This window comes from Cyprinodon tularosa, unplaced genomic scaffold (genome assembly GCF_016077235.1).
Source record: "Cyprinodon tularosa strain WSP-4 unplaced genomic scaffold, ASM1607723v1 ctg1188, whole genome shotgun sequence".
Taxonomy (NCBI): Eukaryota; Metazoa; Chordata; class Actinopteri; order Cyprinodontiformes; family Cyprinodontidae; genus Cyprinodon; species Cyprinodon tularosa.
In genome coordinates, this window is record NW_024037990.1 from 225,356 (window position 1) to 244,473 (window position 19,118).

Consider the following 19,118-nt stretch of genomic DNA (forward strand, 5'->3'; position numbering starts at 1 on the left):
AAGGTAAAGACAGAAACAGCCCAAGGCGTGCCCCATGGTGCTATGGGTGAAGCTCCCTCAGGTAGAAGAGAAAAGGTAAAGACAGAAACAGCCCAAGGCGTGCCCCATGGTGCTATGGGTGAAGCTCACTCAGGTAGAAGAGAAAAGGTAAAGACAGAAACAGCCCAAGGCGTGCCCCATGGTGTTATGGTTGAAGCTCACTCAGGTAGAAGAGAAAAGGTAAAGACAGAAACAGCCCAAGGCGTGCCCCATGGCGGGTTGGTGAAGCTCACTCAGGTAGAAGAAGTTTCCAGGCAGTGAGTCTTTGTTCAGGTTGTTGTAGGTGAGATCCAAGACCTCCAGAGCAGGAAGAGACCCAAACCCTCTGGGTAAACCGCTGAGACGGTTCATCCTGGAACCACAGAGCAAACAACAGCGGCTGGTTAGCATTAAGAAAAAACAGCCATCATCATCATCATCATCATCATCATCATTGGTTTGATCTGTTTCTCAAACCTTTAGCTGGATAGGAGCCTTCAAAAGCCTTCAAAAGGAAGCGAAGAGGGAAGGAAGGAAGGAAGTAAGGAAGCGAAGAGGGAAGGAAGGAAGTAAGTGAAGAAGAAAGGAAGGAAGGATGGGGGGGGGGGGGGGTGGGGGGGGGAGGGAGAGAGCCAGGAAGGAAGGAAGGAAGCGAAGAAGGAAGGAACGAAGGAAGGAACGAAGGAAGGAAGTAAAGAAGGAAGGAAGCCAAGAAGGAAGGAAGGAAGGAAGGAAGCAGGGAAGAGAGGCAGGCAGGAAGATAGGAAGGAAGGGAGAGAGGCAGGAAGGAAGGAAGGAAGGAAGGAAGGAATGAAGGAAGCCAAAAAGGAAGGACGAAGGAAGGAAGGAAGTGGGGGGGGAGGCAGGAAGGAAGGAAGGGAGAGAGGCAGGAAGGAAGGAAGGAAGGAAGCCAAGAAGGAAGGAATGAAGGAAGCCAAGAAGGAAGGAAGGATGAAGGAAGCCAAGAAGGAAGGAAGGATGAAGGAAGGAGGAAGGAAGTGGGGGGGGGGCAGGAAGGAAGGAAGGAAGCGGAGAAGAAAGGAACGAGGGAAGGAACAGCCTTTGGCTGTTTCTGTCTTTACCTTTTCTCTTACTTGGTTTTGTTTTTTTCTTATTTTTGTCTTGTGTTGTGGTGATAATTGTGTTTTATAATCTGCTCAAATGACCTGTACAGCACTTTGATTTTAGCTTTGGCTGACTGAAAGCGCTTTATAAATAAAGTAGAGTTGAGTTGAGTTGAGGAAGCCGAGAAGGAAGGAAGGAAGGAAGGAAAGGAAGGAGGAGGGGGGGGGGGGGGGGGGGGGGGGGGGAAGGAGACATCACGTACCCTAGGTTGAGGTGCTTGAGCTTCTGCAGGCTGCTGATCTGGGTGGGCAGCTCTTCAATCTGGTTGTTGAAAAGGTTGAGAACCTCCAGATTCTTCAGCTCTGAGATGTTTGGAGGAACAGCTGGAAAAATGAGATTGAGAAAGACCTTAATGGACCTTCATCCATCCAAGGAAACATCAGATGGAGAAAGACCTTCATGGACCTTCGTCCATCTAAGGAAACATCAGATGGAGAAAGACCTTCATGGACCTTCGTCCATCTAAGGAAACATCAGATGGAGAAAGACCTTCATGGACCTTCGTCCATCTAAGGAAACATCAGATGGAGAAAGACCTTCATGGACCTTCGTCCATCTAAGGAAACATCAGATGGAGAAAGACCTTCATGGACCTTCATCCATCCAAGGAAACATCATATGGAGAAAGACCTTCATGGACCTTCATCCATCTAAGGAAACATCAGATGGAGAAAGACCTTCATGGACCTTCATCCATCCAAGGAAACATCATATGGAGAAAGACCTTCATGGACCTTCGTCCATCTAAGGAAACATCAGATGGAGAAAGACCTTCATGGACCTTCATCCATCCAAGGAAACATCATATGGAGAAAGACCTTCATGGACCTTCATCCATCTAAGGAAACATCATATGGAGAAAGACCTTCATGGACCTTCATCCATCTAAGGAAACATCAGATGGAGAAAGACCTTCATGGACCTTCGTCCATCTAAGGAAACATCAGATGGAGAAAGACCTTCATGGACCTTCGTCCATCTAAGGAAACATCAGATGGAGAAAGACCTTCATGGACCTTCGTCCATCTAAGGAAACATCAGATGGAGAAAGACCTTCATGGACCTTCGTCCATCTAAGGAAACATCAGATGGAGAAAGACCTTCATGGACCTTCGTCCATCTAAGGAAACATCAGGCTGAAGGTCAGGAGCTTCTTACCTGTCAGCTTGTTGTGGCTGAGGACCAGCTGGGTGATGTGGGACAGCGTGACTGAAATCAGACACAGACAGAGAGACATGAAGAAGAACTCCAACACCTTCAGATTTCAGCAGCAGAAGACCTCCACCTCCATGGACCTCCAGCTTCATTAACAACGTGGACCTCCAGCCTCCATGAAAGTGGTAGACCCCCATCTCCATAGACATAGACTCCCACCTCCATGGACATAGAACCCAAAATCCATGGACATAGACCCCCACCTCCATGAAAGTGGTAGACCCCCACCTCCATAGACATAGACTCCCACCTCCATGGACATAGAACCCAAAATCCATGGACATAGACTCCCACCTCCATGGACATAGACTCCCACCTCCATGGACATAGACTCCCACCTCCATGGACATAGAACCCAAAATCCACGGACATAGACCCCCACCTCCATGAAAGTGGTAGACCCCCACCTCCATAGACATAGACTCCCACCTCCATGGACATAGAACCCAAAATCCATGGACATAGACCCCCACCTCCATAGACATAGACCCCCACCTCCGTGGACATAGAACCCAAAATCCATGGACATAGACCCCCACCTCCATGGACATAGACCCAGCCTCCATGGACAAAGACCTCCATGGACATAGACCCCCACCTCCATGGAGATACACCCCCACCTCCATGGACATAGACCACCATGGACAAAGACCCCCACCTCCATGAATATAGACCTCCATGGACATAGACCTCCATGGACATAGATCTCCATGGAGATACACCCCCACCTCAACGGACATAGACCTCCATGGATATAGACCTCCATGGACATAGACCTCCATGGACATAGATCTCCATGGAGATACACCCCCACCTCAACGGACATAGACCTCCATGGATATAGGCCTCTATGAACATAGAAAGACACCCACCTCCTTGGACCTACAGCCTTCATGAAGATGGTAGACCCCCACCTCCATGGACATAGACCCAGCCTCCATGGACATAGACCTGCATGGACATAGACACCCAGCTCCATGGATATAGACCTCCATGAAGATACACCCCCACCTCCATGGATATAGACTTCCATGGACATAGACCTTCATGGACATAGACCCACACCTCCATGGATGTAGATGTCCATGGACATAGACCCACACTTCCATGTACATAGGAATCCATGGAGATACACCCCCACCTCCATGGAAATAGACCTCCATGAAGATACACCCGCACCTCCATGGATATAGACCTCCATGGACATAGACCCTCACCTCCATGGGATATAGACCTACATGGACATAGACCCTCACCTCCATGGGATATAGACCTACATGGACATAGACCCTCACCTCCATGGGATATAGACCTCCATGGACATAGACCCTCACCTCCATGGATATAGACCTCCATGGACATAGACCCTCACCTCCATGGATATAGACCTTCATGGACATAGACCCCCACTTCCATGGTCATAGGCCCCCATGGAGATACACCCCCACCTCCATGGAAACAGACCTTCATGGACATAGACCTCCATGGATATAGACCTCTATGGAGATAGACCTCCATGGAGATACACCCCCCACCTCCATGGAATATAGACCTCCATGGATATAGACCTCTATGGACATAGACCTCCATGGAGATACACCCCCACCTCCATGGACATAGACCTCCATGGATATAGACCTCTATGGACATAGACCTCCATGGAGATACACCCCCCACCTCCATGGAATATAGACCTCCATGGATATAGACCTCTATGGACATAGACCTCCATGGAGATACACCCCCCACCTCCATGGACATAGACCTCCATGGACATAGACCTCTATGGACATAGACTCCAATCTCCTTGGACCTCCAGCCTTCATGAAGGTGGTAGACCCCCACCTCCATGGACATAGACCCAGCCTCCATGGACATAGACTTCCATTGATATAGACCTCTATGGACATAGACACCCATCTCCTTGGACCTCCAGCCTTCATGAAGGTGGTAGACCCCCACCTCCATGGACATAGACCCAGCCTTCATGGACATAGACCTCCATTGACATAGACCCCCACCTCCATGGACATAGACCTCCATTGACATAGACCCCCACCTCCATGGACATAGACCCAGCCTTCATGGACATAGACCCAGCCTTCATGGACATAGACCTCCATGGACATAGACAACCACCTCCATGGATACAGACCTCCATGGACATAGACCTCCATGGACATAGACAACCACCTCCATGGATACAGACCTCCATGGACATAGACCTCCATGGACATAGACCTCCATGGACATATTCAACCACCTCCATGGACATAGACCTCCATGGACATAGACAACCACCTCCATGGATACAGACCTCCATGGACATAGACCTCCATGGACATAGACAACCACCTCCATGGATACAGACCTCCATGGACATAGACCTCCATGGACATAGACACCCACCTCCATGGACCTCCGGCTTCATGAACAACTTGGACCTCAGCCTCCATAGTCCCCCATCTACATAGACCCCCTCCTCCCCCCTCCCTGAGGAATCACAGATCGTTTATCTTACACAGCCCCGGGATGTCCAGCATGTTAGAAATCCCTCTGTCGCACATTTCCACCTCTGGAAGGTTCTTGTCCCGACTTTCCTCCACGATCTTCTTCAGAGACTTGGACATGGTTCAGGAACTATGGAGCAGAAAGGCACGCGGACGTTAGCGGAGCGACGGAGGATGAGAGGAAGCAGAGAAAAGGAGCCCAGAGGCTGACCGAGGAGGAAAAACAGGAATAATCTGTTTGGAAGTTTTCTCTGACGCGCCGCCCACCCGGAAGTGTTTCCAGAGGAAGGAGCGCCCAGTCCTTATTAGGAAATCTTTCTTCCTCTGCGCCGCCCGGCTGCGGACGCAACACGGCACCGGAAGCTTTCATGTGCGTGAACCTGGCCGCCATATTGGAGAGGGGACTCCAGCTTCCGGTTCCGGTAAGTTGCTCCTAATAGTGATGAGATCTAAGTCTGAAAGATCTTTGCTTTGAGATGGTGATGGTTCAGCTGTAGATCCAGTGCAAACAGATTCAACCTTCACATTCATCCCATGTAGGATGGATTTAAAGAGTCAATCTTCAGGTTTTATTTCTATAAACACTCATTTATCAGGATCCACTGAGACTAACATGATTATTACTGCTGTCAATGTTTCCATCTTATTCTAAAGCCTGTCCATGTAGGTGGCGCTACTGCGCCTCCAGGCTCCTTATCAGCCTCAAGATCTTTTTTTTTTTATTTAACAAAAAAATATTTATTTATATTTTCAAGTAAGAATCTCAACTTTTCATTTTTACAAAAAAAAGAGAAAATAACATTCATATACAGAAGATCAGCTTAACTAGTGCAGAGAAACAGAAATAAACAATCAATCAGGCAGCGTTATGACAACCAATGGAAACATCAAAACTTAAATCAATTAAAAGAGACAAACTCACTCCTGGCATCTTGTTCACTTCAGCATTTTGTCGGGTCAGGAAACCCATCATGTCTTTCTGTTTATGTCCATATTTGTCGGCTAACAGCGATAAAGACCAATAGAAGATTTTTAGTTTTTAAAACGTATAAATGAAGGTTTTAGATTTTTCCATTTACATACATCGATATATCTTCCCAAATTCATGACCATATGGAGCGTGTCGGATAAATCCTTCACAATGTCATTCTTGTATGTTAATGTTTGATTTATCTCAAAAAGTATTAGATCATCTATTTCATTACTTAACCAAATATGCAGGTTCTGCCAGAGGCGACCTGTGACCCGACAACAATAGAAGAATGTTCCATAGTTTCAGGCATCCTCCTCAAATCCAATTCTGTTCTCAGAGTTTCTGCTGTTGGATAAAAACTATTCATCATTTTAGATTATATTTCTTTTACCTTTGGTGGAATTGGAATGTTAAATATTTAAAAAAATTTTTCTATGTTACCTGAAAGATTAATTATTATAATTTTTGTCATTCCAGTGAAACAATGAAAGGTTTTACATTTAAATGCTGTCCCTGTTAAATGATTGTTACATTTTCTATCTCTAATAAGCAATTGCTCAATTTTTTTAGTTCTGGAAAGACTATTTGACTGAGAGAGAGAGAGAGGTGCAGCAGAGCAGCAGCTTTTATTCTGCAGACTTTGTTCATTTCTGTGTCAAACAGTTAATACCAAATATTTCTCTAAAGGTGTTAAAATGTAGGAAATGTCCACGATCATCCCTTAGATCAGTAACAAAGATCACCTTGTTTTCAAACCAAACTTCAACGTTAAATATTGTTTTCCTGTTTATCGTTATAGTTCTGTTGTTCCCCAGTGGAGCCATGTGGAGTAAATTATGTCAAATAATAAAAGTTTAATATCTGTTAATGAAATTCAGATCACTGGACAGACAGTTTCCTAATTTCATCATCACATTTCAGCACCAAATCCAACTTTCCGACTTTATTAAAAATATATTTTGGGTCATGGAACCAGATAGATTCTTTCTGTGACATAAAAGCTTTTATCCAATGTATTTTTCACCGCTGGGGTCTGCAGAGAGGTTGGGTTCAGGCCCTCCGGTCCGCTAGGTGGCGCTGCTGCGCCCTCGGGCTGGTTATCAGCCTCCAGGTGTCCGCCGCCATGCAGCCTCTCCGGGTGCTGGAGCTCTACAGCGGGATCGGAGGCATGCACTACGCCCTGAAAGGTAAACCCGGAGGACAGGATCTGTTCTCCGCTAAGATGTTTAATCAGCTGCTCGGTCAGACTGCTGCAGGCAGAGACACTTCCGGGGTTTGCTTCCACGTGAAGCGGGTAAACACAGCCCCCCCCCCGGTGTGGGAGCTGCAGGTAAACAGCAGAGGGAGAGGATGATGCTTGGTGGATGGAAGAAGGAAAGTAGAGAAAACCAAGAAGAATGGAAGAGTTAAAAAAGAGAAAAAGCAGAGAGAGCAGAACGTTAGAGATTGAACTAACAGATTCTGCAGAGTGGGAGAATAGAGATAGAATGAAGCAGAATGATGAAATGGGGGTCCCTATGTCCTCCAGCAGTCTAAGCCTATAGCAGCAGAACTATCGAGATAGCTCAGGATAACCTGAGCCACTCTAACTAGAAGCTTTATCAAAAAGGAAAGTTTTAAGCCTAGCCTTAAAAGTAGACAGGGTGTCTGCCTCACGGACTAAAACTGGTAGTTGGTTCCACAGGAGAGGAGCCTGAGAACTAAAAGATCTGCCTCCCATTCTACTTTTAGAAATTCTAGGAACCACTAGTAAACCTGCAGATTGAGAGCGAAGTGCTCTGTTAGGAACATAAGGAACAATCAGATCTCTGATATCAGATGGAGCTTGGCCATTTAAGGCTTTATATGTGAGAAGGAGGATTTTAAATTCTATTCTGGATTTAACAGGAAGCCAATGAAGAGAAGCCAGGATAGGAGAGATATGATCTCTCTTTTTCATTTTCATCAGAACTCTGGCTGCAGCATTTTGGATCAGCTGAAGGCTTTTAACTACAGTTTGTGGACTTCCTGATAGTAAAGAATTACAATAGTCCAGCCTTGAAGTAACAAATGCATGGACTAGTTTCTCAGCATCACCCCTGGACAGGAGATTGCTCATTTTTGCAATATTCCTCAGATGAAAGAAGGAAATTCTAGAAACATCTTTGATCTGGGATTTAAATGACAGGTCCTGATCAAAAATAACACCAAGATCATTTATTAATGATCAATAAATTTTAGAATATAAATGATCCCCATCTCAGATCCATAGAGGTCCACCAGAACCCAACCAGGACCAGAGCAGTTTCTGATCACCTGGGTCTTTTTCTTCCACCATCCCAGTCTGACCAATCAGAGGCCACCTCCAGCTTCTGGTTTTATTTCAGAGGTTGTGGTGCCATGATGATGAAACGCTGCTGACTGAATACTGACACCTGCTGGACATTTAAAGACACTACAGGCAGCTGATTGGACAGACTGAACTGAATTGATCTGATGACCTAGAACAGGGGTCTGCAACCTTTCATATCCAAAGAGCCATTTAGCCCCGAATCCGACCAAGTAAAAGTTGTTTAGGGCCTCAAAATACTTGAAGAAAAAAAAAAACTTTAAAAAAAAGCCTATTTTTTTTTATATCTTATATGGGAAATTAGTTGCCAACAAATTATGTATTTTTAGCTTTTAAAATAATATTAAACACATAAATTCCAAGCTCATTCAAAGAAAAAAGCTTCTAAAAACATACTTCTGGTTCTTTTAATGTCATTCTTTTCCATCTTGTGTTTATTTCCAACTTGTGTTTAAGAAAACATTTAAGACTAGTACATTATTTAGCTCTTCATATACATTTTAGCCACTATTAAGAGCCGCTGTAGGGGGTCCAAAGAGCCGTATGTGGCTCTAGAGCCGCAGGTTGCAGACCCCTGACCTAGAACAATGATTTCATTGAAATTAATGGAGGTTTTATTGTATTATTTAATATATGTTTAAACTGAAAATATCTTTGATATTTCTAGATGCAGCCAATACAAAATATGAACATATAACATAATCCAGCAGTCTTCAATGTTTTCCAGGCCACCTGATGGTGAGATGGAGCGGGGACCCCCTAATTATATATAAAGTATTAGATAGTGTTCTATCAAACTGGTCCTAAAGTCACTCTATTACAGATGGAGTAATGTAACTAAAGTAATCCATCCCTGGGATTATTAAAGTATTTCTGATTCCTGGTTGATGGGACAGGTGTTGTGAATGAAACGGTGTCCAGCTTGATGTGTGTCTCTGAATGTGAGCATTGATGACTGAAAGACATCTTCTGCCTCCATTTATCTGTTTACTACAGTCTGTTGGATTCATGTTAATGTGGATTTAAAGACATTTAATTAGTTGGAAATATTACAGGGGGAATATAAAAAAAAGTCTAATCAACCGAAACGTTCACGGTGCAGTACCTCTGTGGCCCCTCTAGGGGTCGCTGACCCCCTGCCATAAGGTGACCATTTAGGGGAAAATATGAATGAGATGCTTGTGGACTAAGATTTTAAATCATAATTTTAACACAATAAATGCAATACAGTAAATAAACTGAGTCAATTTCAAATGAACTTTAATTCAGATTGAAGTTAGCATCTGGTAGTTTGCATGTGGCTAACAAGACCATCAGCAAGAGCATAGGTTAGCGTGTGGATAGCAGTACCACCAGCAGGAACAGCAGTTAGCATACTTCTAGCAGGACATTCATCTGGAACAGCAGTTAGCGTGTGGCTAGCAGGACCATCATCAGGAACAGCGATTAGCATGTGGCTAGCAGGACCATCAGCAGGAACAGCGATTAGCATGTGGCTAGCAGGACCATCAGCAGGAACAGCGATTAGCGTGTGACTAGCAGGACCATCAGCAGGAACAGCGATTAGCGTGTGACTAGCTGGACCATCAGCAGGAACAGTGGTTACCTTATGGCTAGCAGGACCATCAGCAGGATCAGTGGTTAGCGTGTGGCTAGCAGGACCATCAGCAGGAACAGCTGTTAGCGTGTGTATACCATGGCCATCAACAGCGACAGTGGTTAGCAAGTGGCTAACAAGACCATCAGCAAGAACAGCGGTTAGCGTGTGGCTAGCAGGACCTTCAGCAGGATCAGTGGTTAGCGTGTGGCTAGCAGGACCATCAGCAGGAACAGCTGTTAGAGTGTATATAGCAGGACCATCAGCAGGAACAGCGGTTAGCATGTGGCTAGCATGGCCATCAACAGCGACAGTGGTTAGCAAGTGGCTAACAAGACCATCAGCAAGAACAGCGGTTAGCGTGTGGCTAGCAGGACCTTCAGCTGGAATAGCGGTTAGCATGTGGCTAGCAGGACCATCAGCAGGAACAGCTGTTAGAGTGTGTATAGCAGGACCATCAGCAGGAACAGCGGTTAGCATGTGGCTAGCATGGCCATCAACAGCGACAGTGGTTAGCAAGTGGCTAACAAGACCATCAGCAAGAACAGCGGTTAGCGTATGGCTAGCAGGACCTTCATCTGGAACAGCAGTTAGCATGTGGCTAGCAGGACCATCAGCAGGAACAGTGGTTAGCGTGTGGCTAGCAAGACCATCAGCAGGAACAGCGGTTAGCATGTGGCTAATAGGACCATCTTTATAGAGGTTGACTGCAGAGGTTCACCAAGACCCCATACTGTTTGATCCATCAGCAACGCTGCCCTCCACTGGTCTGCAGATGTTACTGATGAACAAAGCGCCTGTCTGATGATCTGATGATGATGATGATGATCATGATGATGATGATAGTGATCAATGTGATGATGATGATGATGATGATGCTTCCTAAACAGAAAGCGGAGCTCCTGCCAAGGTGGTGGCTGCTGTGGACATCAACACCACAGCCAATAAGATCTACAGGCACAACTTCCCAGACACGCCCCTCTGGAACAAGACCATCGAGGTAGGTGGCTGGGGGGGGGGGGGGGGGGGGGGGGGGGGATGTGGAAGGAGGAGGTTTCTTCCTGTTCAAAGGGAGTTTTTCCTCTCCACTGTCGCTACAAGCATGCTTAGTGTGAGGGATTGCTGTAGAGTCAATGAGTCGATGCAATCAGCTGGTTTTCCTTAGATAGAAAACTTTGAAGTAATCTGACTGGATGATCTGGATCTATAAAGTCACCTGAGATTAGATGATGTGAATTGGAGCTATAGAAATACACTGAATAGAAGTGAATCGACTCATTGGCTCTACAGCAATCCCTCACAGCAACCATGCTTAGAGAATAAAGATAAAATGATTTAATTCCAGATAGACTCTCCATCCTGCTAGTTCCAGGTTAAAATAGTCTAATCTGTCATAATCTGCAGTGTGTCCTCAGCATGTAGCAGATTGAGATTACATCAGAAACCCATGAAGCAATAACAACCTTCAGCGTCTATGTAGATGTTTCTGCTCTGCAGCCACAGTCTGACCTTCAGTCCTTCTGAAAGTTCATGTTGATGAAGAACCAGTGATTTAGAAAGCTGCTCACACCTTCATGCTCCTGTTTCTGCCTTTAGGCTAAAGCTTTGAGCCAATGGTGTGATGACACAACAATAGGACCCTAAGCAACATTATCTGGGTGGGCCCCATATGAAGTACAACACCCCATGCAATGTTCGCATGTTCCCCCTGCACTGGAAACTGCCCTCATTAGGCCTCTGCTAACCTAATCTAATGCTATGCAAATTAAATATACCCCAACCCACTCCTAACTCCACCTACAGTAATCTAACCTAATCTGATCCAACCCACTCCTAACTCCACCTACAGTAATCTAACCTAATCTGATCCAATCCACTCCTACACCCACCTACAGTAATCTAACCTAATCTGATCCAATCCACTCCTACACCCACCTACAGTAATCTAACCTAATCTGATCCAACCCACTCCTAACTCCACCTACAGTAATCTAACCTAATCTGATCCAACCCACTCCTAACTCCACCTACAGTAATCTAACCTAATCTGATCCAATCCACTCCTACACCCACCTACAGTAATCTAACCTAATCTGATCCAATCCACTCCTACACCCACCTACAGTAATCTAACCTAATCTGATCCAATCCACTCCTACACCCACCTACAGTAATCTAACCTAATCTGATCCAATCCACTCCTACACCCACCTACAGTAATCTAACCTAATCTGATCCAACCCACTCCTAACTCCACCTACAGTAATCTAACCTAATCTGATCCAACCCACTCCTAACTCCACCTACAGTAATCTAACCTAATCTGATCCAACACCTACAGTAATCTACCTAATCTGATCCAATCCACTCCTACACCCACCTACAGTAATCTAACCTATCTGATCCAACCCACTCCTAACTCCACCTACAGTAATCTAACCTAATCTGATCCAACCCACTCCTAACTCCACCTACAGTAATCTAACCTAATCTGATCCAATCCACTCCTACACCCACCTACAGTAATCTAACCTAATCTGATCCAATCCACTCCTACACCCACCTACAGTAATCTAACCTAATCTGATCCAATCCACTCCTACACCCACCTACAGTAATCTAACCTAATCTGATCCAACCCACTCCTAACTCCACCTACAGTAATCTAACCTAATCTGATCCAACCCACTCCTAACTCCACCTACAGTAATCTAACCTAATCTGATCCAATCCACTCCTACACCCACCTACAGTAATCTAACCTAATCTGATCCAATCCACTCCTAACTCCACCTACAGTAATCTAACCTAATCTGATCCAATCCACTCCTACACCCACCTACAGTAATCTAACCTAATCTGATCCAATCCACTCCTACACCCACCTACAGTAATCTAATCCAGCCCACTCCTGACCCAACCTAATCTAGATTAATCTAATGCAACCATTCCCACCCTAAGCTAACTTAACGTTGTCCCAGAAAACCTCTGTAATGTAATACAAGCTTGTTCTGTTTCCACACCAGTTAGCAACTGTTCATCCATGGCAGAGAGGCTGACTCCCCATGGCGCCCTCTGCTGGGCCTTCCTGTCTCCACACTATTTGCCTCATTCCCTGATATGCAATAAACTTTGGCTATACTTTTCAGGAACACTGCTTATGAAGTCTTTCAAAAAACACTTCAAGTTTAAATATTGTTTTTATTTCTATTATTTAGCACTTTGAGATTTGCTTGTAAAGTGCTCTAAAAAAATTTGTTTGCAGTATTATTATTATTATCAAAAAGGCTCTGACAGGAACTTTTATATTCGTACAGTTAGTCGACTGATCATGGCAGCCCTTCAGCAGACCACCATACCAACAATCTAATAAATATTCTATCTTGCTTTGTTAATTAGGGATAAATAAAGAATCTGTCCCAATCTGGATATTCTTTTAAAGTGATTGAAATTAAGAGCAGCGGATTAGGGGGTGGCAGGCGGTAAGCATATGACCCAGGAGTCATTAGCGTTTCTGTTGACCTGCTGACCTTTGCTGTTTGTCTGCCTCCTTTTCACTCAACCCTGTTGCCTCTCAGCTCGATGTAAAATGATAAATAAAAATTGGTAGATTATCATCAGCAGACTTTACTTTATTCATGTTCTATTCTACTTCTATGTTCTCCTGTTCAAACTGTTCTATGTTATTTCTATGCTGTGATGATGCCTCTCTATGTTCTCCTGTTCAAACTGTTCTATATTATTTCTATGCTGTGATGATGCCTCTCTATGTTCTCCTGTTCAAACTGTTCTATATTATTTCTATGCTGTGATGATGCCTCTCTATGTTCTTCTGTTCAAACTGTTCTATGTTATTTCTATGCTGTGATGATGCCTCTCTATGTTCTTCTGTTCAAACTGTTCTATGTTATTTCTATGCTGTGATGATGCCTCTCTATGTTCTCCTGTTCAAACTGTTCTATATTATTTCTATGCTGTGATGATGCCTCTCTATGTTCTCCTGTTCAAACTGTTCTATATTATTTCTATGCTGTGATGATGCCTCTCTATGTTCTCCTGTTCAAACTGTTCTATATTATTTCTATGCTGTGATGATGCCTCTCTATGTTCTCCTGTTCAAACTGTTCTATGTTATTTCTATGCTGTGATGATGCCTCTCTATGTTCTTCTGTTCAAACTGTTCTATGTTATTTCTATGCTGTGATGATGCCTCTCTATGTTCTTCTGTTCAAACTGTTCTATGTTATTTCTATGCTGTGATGATGCCTCTCTATGTTCTCCTGTTCAAACTGTTCTATATTATTTCTATGCTGTGATGATGCCTCTCTATGTTCTCCTGTTCAAACTGTTCTATGTTATTTCTATGCTGTGATGATGCCTCTCTATGTTCTCCTGTTCAAACTGTTCTATGTTATTTCTATGCTGTGATGATGCCTCTCTATGTTCTCCTGTTCAAACTGTTCTATGTTATTTCTATGCTGTGATGATGCCTCTCTATGTTCTCCTGTTCAAACTGTTCTATGTTATTTCTATGCTGTGATGATGCCTCTCTATGTTCTTCTGTTCAAACTGTTCTATGTTATTTCTATGCTGTGATGATGCCTCTCTATGTTCTTCTGTTCAAACTGTTCTATGTTATTTCTATGCTGTGATGATGCCTCTCTATGTTCTCCTGTTCAAACTGTTCTATGTTATTTCTATGCTGTGATGATGCCTCTCTATGTTCTCCTGTTCAAACTGTTCTATGTTATTTCTATGCTGTGATGATGCCTCTCTATGTTCTTCTGTTCAAACTGTTCTATGTTATTTCTATGCTGTGATGATGCCTCTCTATGTTCTCCTGTTCAAACTGTTCTATATTATTTCTATGCTGTGATGATGCCTCTCTATGTTCTCCTGTTCAAACTGTTCTATGTTATTTCTATGCTGTGATGATGCCTCTCTATGTTCTCCTGTTCAAACTGTTCTATATTATTTCTATGCTGTGATGATGCCTCTCTATGTTCTCCTGTTCAAACTGTTCTATATTATTTCTATGCTGTGATGATGCCTCTCTATGTTCTTCTGTTCAAACTGTTCTATGTTATTTCTATGCTGTGATGATGCCTCTCTATGTTCTCTGTTCAAACTGTTCTATATTATTTCTATGCTGTGATGATGCCTCTCTATGTTCTCCTGTTCAAACTGTTCTATATTATTTCTATGCTGTGATGATGCCTCTCTATGTTCTCCTGTTCAAACTGTTCTATATTATTTCTATGCTGTGATGATGCCTCTCTATGTTCTCCTGTTCAAACTGTTCTATGTTATTTCTATGCTGTGATGATGCCTCTCTATGTTCTTCTGTTCAAACTGTTCTATATTATTTCTATGCTGTGATGATGCCTCTCTATGTTCTCCTGTTCAAACTGTTCTATATTATTTCTATGCTGTGATGATGCCTCTCTATGTTCTTCTGTTCAAACTGTTCTATATTATTTCTATGCTGTGATGATGCCTCTCTATGTTCTCCTGTTCAAACTGTTCTATGTTATTTCTATGCTGTGATGATGCCTCTCTATGTTCTCCTGTTCAAACTGTTCTATGTTATTTCTATGCTGTGATGATGCCTCTCTATGTTCTTCTGTTCAAACTGTTCTATGTTATTTCTATGCTGTGATGATGCCTCTCTATGTTCTCCTGTTCAAACTGTTCTATGTTATTTCTATGCTGTGATGATGCCTCTCTATGTTCTCCTGTTCAAACTGTTCTATGTTATTTCTATGCTGTGATGATGCCTCTCTATGTTCTCCTGTTCAAACTGTTCTATGTTATTTCTATGCTGTGATGATGCCTCTCTATGTTCTCCTGTTCAAACTGTTCTATATTATTTCTATGCTGTGATGATGCCTCTCTATGTTCTCCTGTTCAAACTGTTCTATGTTATTTCTATGCTGTGATGATGCCTCTCTATGTTCTCCTGTTCAAACTGTTCTATGTTATTTCTATGCTGTGATGATGCCTCTCTATGTTCTCCTGTTCAAACTGTTCTATGTTATTTCTATGCTGTGATGATGCCTCTCTATGTTCTCCTGTTCAAACTGTTCTATGTTATTTCTATGCTGTGATGATGCCTCTCTATGTTCTCCTGTTCAAACTGTTCTATGTTATTTCTATGCTGTGATGATGCCTCTCTATGTTCTCCTGTTCAAACTGTTCTATATTATTTCTATGCTGTGATGATGCCTCTCTATGTTCTTCTGTTCAAACTGTTCTATGTTATTTCTATGCTGTGATGATGCCTCTCTATGTTCTCCTGTTCAAACTGTTCTATATTATTTCTATGCTGTGATGATGCCTCTCTATGTTCTCCTGTTCAAACTGTTCTATATTATTTCTATGCTGTGATGATGCCTCTCTATGTTCTCCTGTTCAAACTGTTCTATATTATTTCTATGCTGTGATGATGCCTCTCTATGTTCTCCTGTTCAAACTGTTCTATATTATTTCTATGCTGTGATGATGCCTCTCTATGTTCTCCTGTTCAAACTGTTCTATGTTATTTCTATGCTGTGATGATGCCTCTCTATGTTCTCCTGTTCAAACTGTTCTATATTATTTCTATGCTGTGATGATGCCTCTCTATGTTCTCCTGTTCAAACTGTTCTATGTTATTTCTATGCTGTGATGATGCCTCTCTATGTTCTCCTGTTCAAACTGTTCTATGTTATTTCTATGCTGTGATGATGCCTCTCTATGTTCTTCTGTTCAAACTGTTCTATGTTATTTCTATGCTGTGATGATGCCTCTCTATGTTCTCCTGTTCAAACTGTTCTATATTATTTCTATGCTGTGATGATGCCTCTCTATGTTCTCCTGTTCAAACTGTTCTATATTATTTCTATGCTGTGATGATGCCTCTCTATGTTCTTCTGTTCAAACTGTTCTATATTATTTCTATGCTGTGATGATGCCTCTCTATGTTCTCCTGTTCAAACTGTTCTATATTATTTCTATGCTGTGATGATGCCTCTCTATGTTCTCCTGTTCAAACTGTTCTATATTATTTCTATGCTGTGATGATGCCTCTCTATGTTCTCCTGTTCAAACTGTTCTATATTATTTCTATGCTGTGATGATGCCTCTCTATGTTCTCCTGTTCAAACTGTTCTATATTATTTCTATGCTGTGATGATGCCTCTCTATGTTCTCCTGTTCAAACTGTTCTATATTATTTCTATGCTGTGATGATGCCTCTCTATGTTCTCCTGTTCAAACTGTTCTATATTATTTCTATGCTGTGATGATGCCTCTCTATGTTCTCCTGTTCAAACTGTTCTATATTATTTCTATGCTGTGATGATGCCTCTCTATGTTCTTCTGTTCAAACTGTTCTATATTATTTCTATGCTGTGATGATGCCTCTCTATGTTCTTCTGTTCAAACTGTTCTATATTATTTCTATGCTGTGATGATGCCTCTCTATGTTCTCCTGTTCAAACTGTTCTATGTTATTTCTATGCTGTGATGATGCCTCTCTATGTTCTCCTGTTCAAACTGTTCTATAGTTATTTCTATGCTGTGATGATGCCTCTCTATGTTCTCCTGTTCAAACTGTTCTATATTATTTCTATGCTGTGATGATGCCTCTCTATGTTCTCCTGTTCAAACTGTTCTATATTATTTCTATGCTGTGATGATGCCTCTCTATGTTCTCCTGTTCAAACTGTTCTATGTTATTTCTATGCTGTGATGATGCCTCTCTATGTTCTCCTGTTCAAACTGTTCTATGTTATTTCTATGCTGTGATGATGCCTCTCTATGTTCTCCTGTTCAAACTGTTCTATATTATTTCTATGCTGTGATGATGCCTCTCTATGTTCTTCTGTTCAAACTGTTCTATATTATTTCTATGCTGTGATGATGCCTCTCTATGTTCTTCTGTTCAAACTGTTCTATGTTATTTCTATGCTGTGATGATGCCTCTCTATGTTCTCCTGTTCAAACTGTTCTATGTTATTTCTATGCTGTGATGATGCCTCTCTATGTTCTCCTGTTCAAACTGTTCTATATTATTTCTATGCTGTGATGATGCCTCTCTATGTTCTCCTGTTCAAACTGTTCTATGTTATTTCTATGCTGTGATGATGCCTCTCTATGTTCTCCTGTTCAAACTGTTCTATATTATTTCTATGCTGTGATGATGCCTCTCTATGTTCTCCTGTTCAAACTGTTCTATGTTATTTCTATGCTGTGATGATGCCTCTCTATGTTCTCCTGTTCAAACTGTTCTATGTTATTTCTATGCTGTGATGATGCCTCTCTATGTTCTTCTGTTCAAACTGTTCTATGTTATTTCTATGCTGTGATGATGCCTCTCTATGTTCTTCTGTTCAAACTGTTCTATGTTATTTCTATGCTGTGATGATGCCTCTCTATGTTCTCCTGTTCAAACTGTTCTATATTATTTCTATGCTGTGATGATGCCTCTCTATGTTCTCCTGTTCAAACTGTTCTATGTTATTTCTATGCTGTGATGATGCCTCTCTATGTTCTCCTGTTCAAACTGTTCTATGTTATTTCTATGCTGTGATGATGCCTCTCTATGTTCTCCTGTTCAAACTGTTCTATATTATTTCTATGCTGTGATGATGCCTCTCTATGTTCTCCTGTTCAAACTGTTCTATATTATTTCTATGCTGTGATGATGCCTCTCTATGTTCTCCTGTTCAAACTGTTCTATGTTATTTCTATGCTGTGATGATGCCTCTCTATGTCCTTCTGTTCAAACTGTTCTATATTATTTCTATGCTGTGATGATGCCTCTCTATGTTCTTCTGTTCAAACTGTTCTATGTTATTTCTATGCTGTGATGATGCCTCTCTATGTTCTCCTGTTCAAACTGTTCTATATTATTTCTATGCTGTGATGATGCCTCTCTATGTTCTCCTGTTCAAACTGTTCTATGTTATTTCTATGCTGTGATGATGCCTCTCTATGTTCTCCTGTTCAAACTGTTCTATATTATTTCTATGCTGTGATGATGCCTCTCTATGTTCTCCTGTTCAAACTGTTCTATGTTATTTCTATGCTGTGATGATGCCTCTCTATGTTCTCCTGTTCAAACTGTTCTATGTTATTTCTATGCTGTGATGATGCCTCTCTATGTTCTTCTGTTCAAACTGTTCTATGTTATTTCTATGCTGTGATGATGCCTCTCTATGTTCTCCTGTTCAAACTGTTCTATATTATTTCTATGCTGTGATGATGCCTCTCTATGTTCTCCTGTTCAAACTGTTCTATATTATTTCTATGCTGTGATGATGCCTCTCTATGTTCTCCTGTTCAAACTGTTCTATATTATTTCTATGC

General features: G+C 42.3%; 3 protein-coding genes across 4 annotated transcripts in view; 1 reads left to right on the top strand and 2 right to left on the bottom strand.

Annotated features, from left to right (window-relative positions):
- The window catches only part of rsu1 (Ras suppressor protein 1), a 38,895-nt gene extending 33,743 nt beyond the window's left edge, over positions 1–5,152 (bottom strand). Inside the window, exons 1-4 of one of the 2 annotated variants that reach the window (XM_038268240.1) lie at positions 4,880–5,152; positions 2,302–2,352; positions 1,346–1,466; positions 273–391 (exon numbers count right to left, since the gene is read on the bottom strand). In XM_038268240.1, coding sequence (XP_038124168.1) covers positions 273–391; positions 1,346–1,466; positions 2,302–2,352; positions 4,880–4,988 — 400 coding nt within the window. In that variant the 5' untranslated portion in view covers positions 4,989–5,152. Of the gene's footprint in view, positions 1–272; positions 392–1,345; positions 1,492–1,726; positions 1,748–2,301; positions 2,353–4,879 lie in introns of those variants that run through there. The other variant, XM_038268247.1, reaches the window with a different exon arrangement.
- Positions 2,975–4,833, bottom strand: LOC119772011. Its single transcript, XM_038268259.1, has 2 exons — positions 4,654–4,833; positions 2,975–4,599 (listed from the first exon to the last, which is right to left on the bottom strand). Exons 1-2 carry the CDS (start codon positions 4,812–4,814, stop codon positions 4,344–4,346), a joined length of 417 nt encoding a protein of 138 aa, XP_038124187.1. The 5' UTR covers positions 4,815–4,833; the 3' UTR covers positions 2,975–4,343.
- Positions 5,153–6,892: 1,740 nt separating the features above from the next.
- trdmt1 (tRNA aspartic acid methyltransferase 1) overlaps positions 6,893–19,118 on the top strand; it is a 50,855-nt gene continuing 38,629 nt past the window's right edge. Inside the window, exons 1-3 of the mRNA XM_038268272.1 lie at positions 6,893–7,028; positions 10,658–10,767; positions 11,364–11,383. Coding sequence (XP_038124200.1) covers positions 6,965–7,028; positions 10,658–10,767; positions 11,364–11,383 — 194 coding nt within the window. The 5' untranslated portion in view covers positions 6,893–6,964. The remainder of the gene's footprint in view (positions 7,029–10,657; positions 10,768–11,363; positions 11,384–19,118) is intronic.

Bases quoted from the DNA above. Each gene is read 5' to 3' on its own strand.
- LOC119772011 (XM_038268259.1), bottom strand. From the start codon at position 4,814: ATGGAGGCTGAGGTCCAAGTTGTTCATGAAGCCGGAGGTCCATGGAGG. The intron at 4,600-4,653 runs GTCTATGTCCAT...ATGTCCATGGAG, and splicing joins CTGTATCCATGGAGGTGGTT to GTCTATGTCCATGGAGGTCT.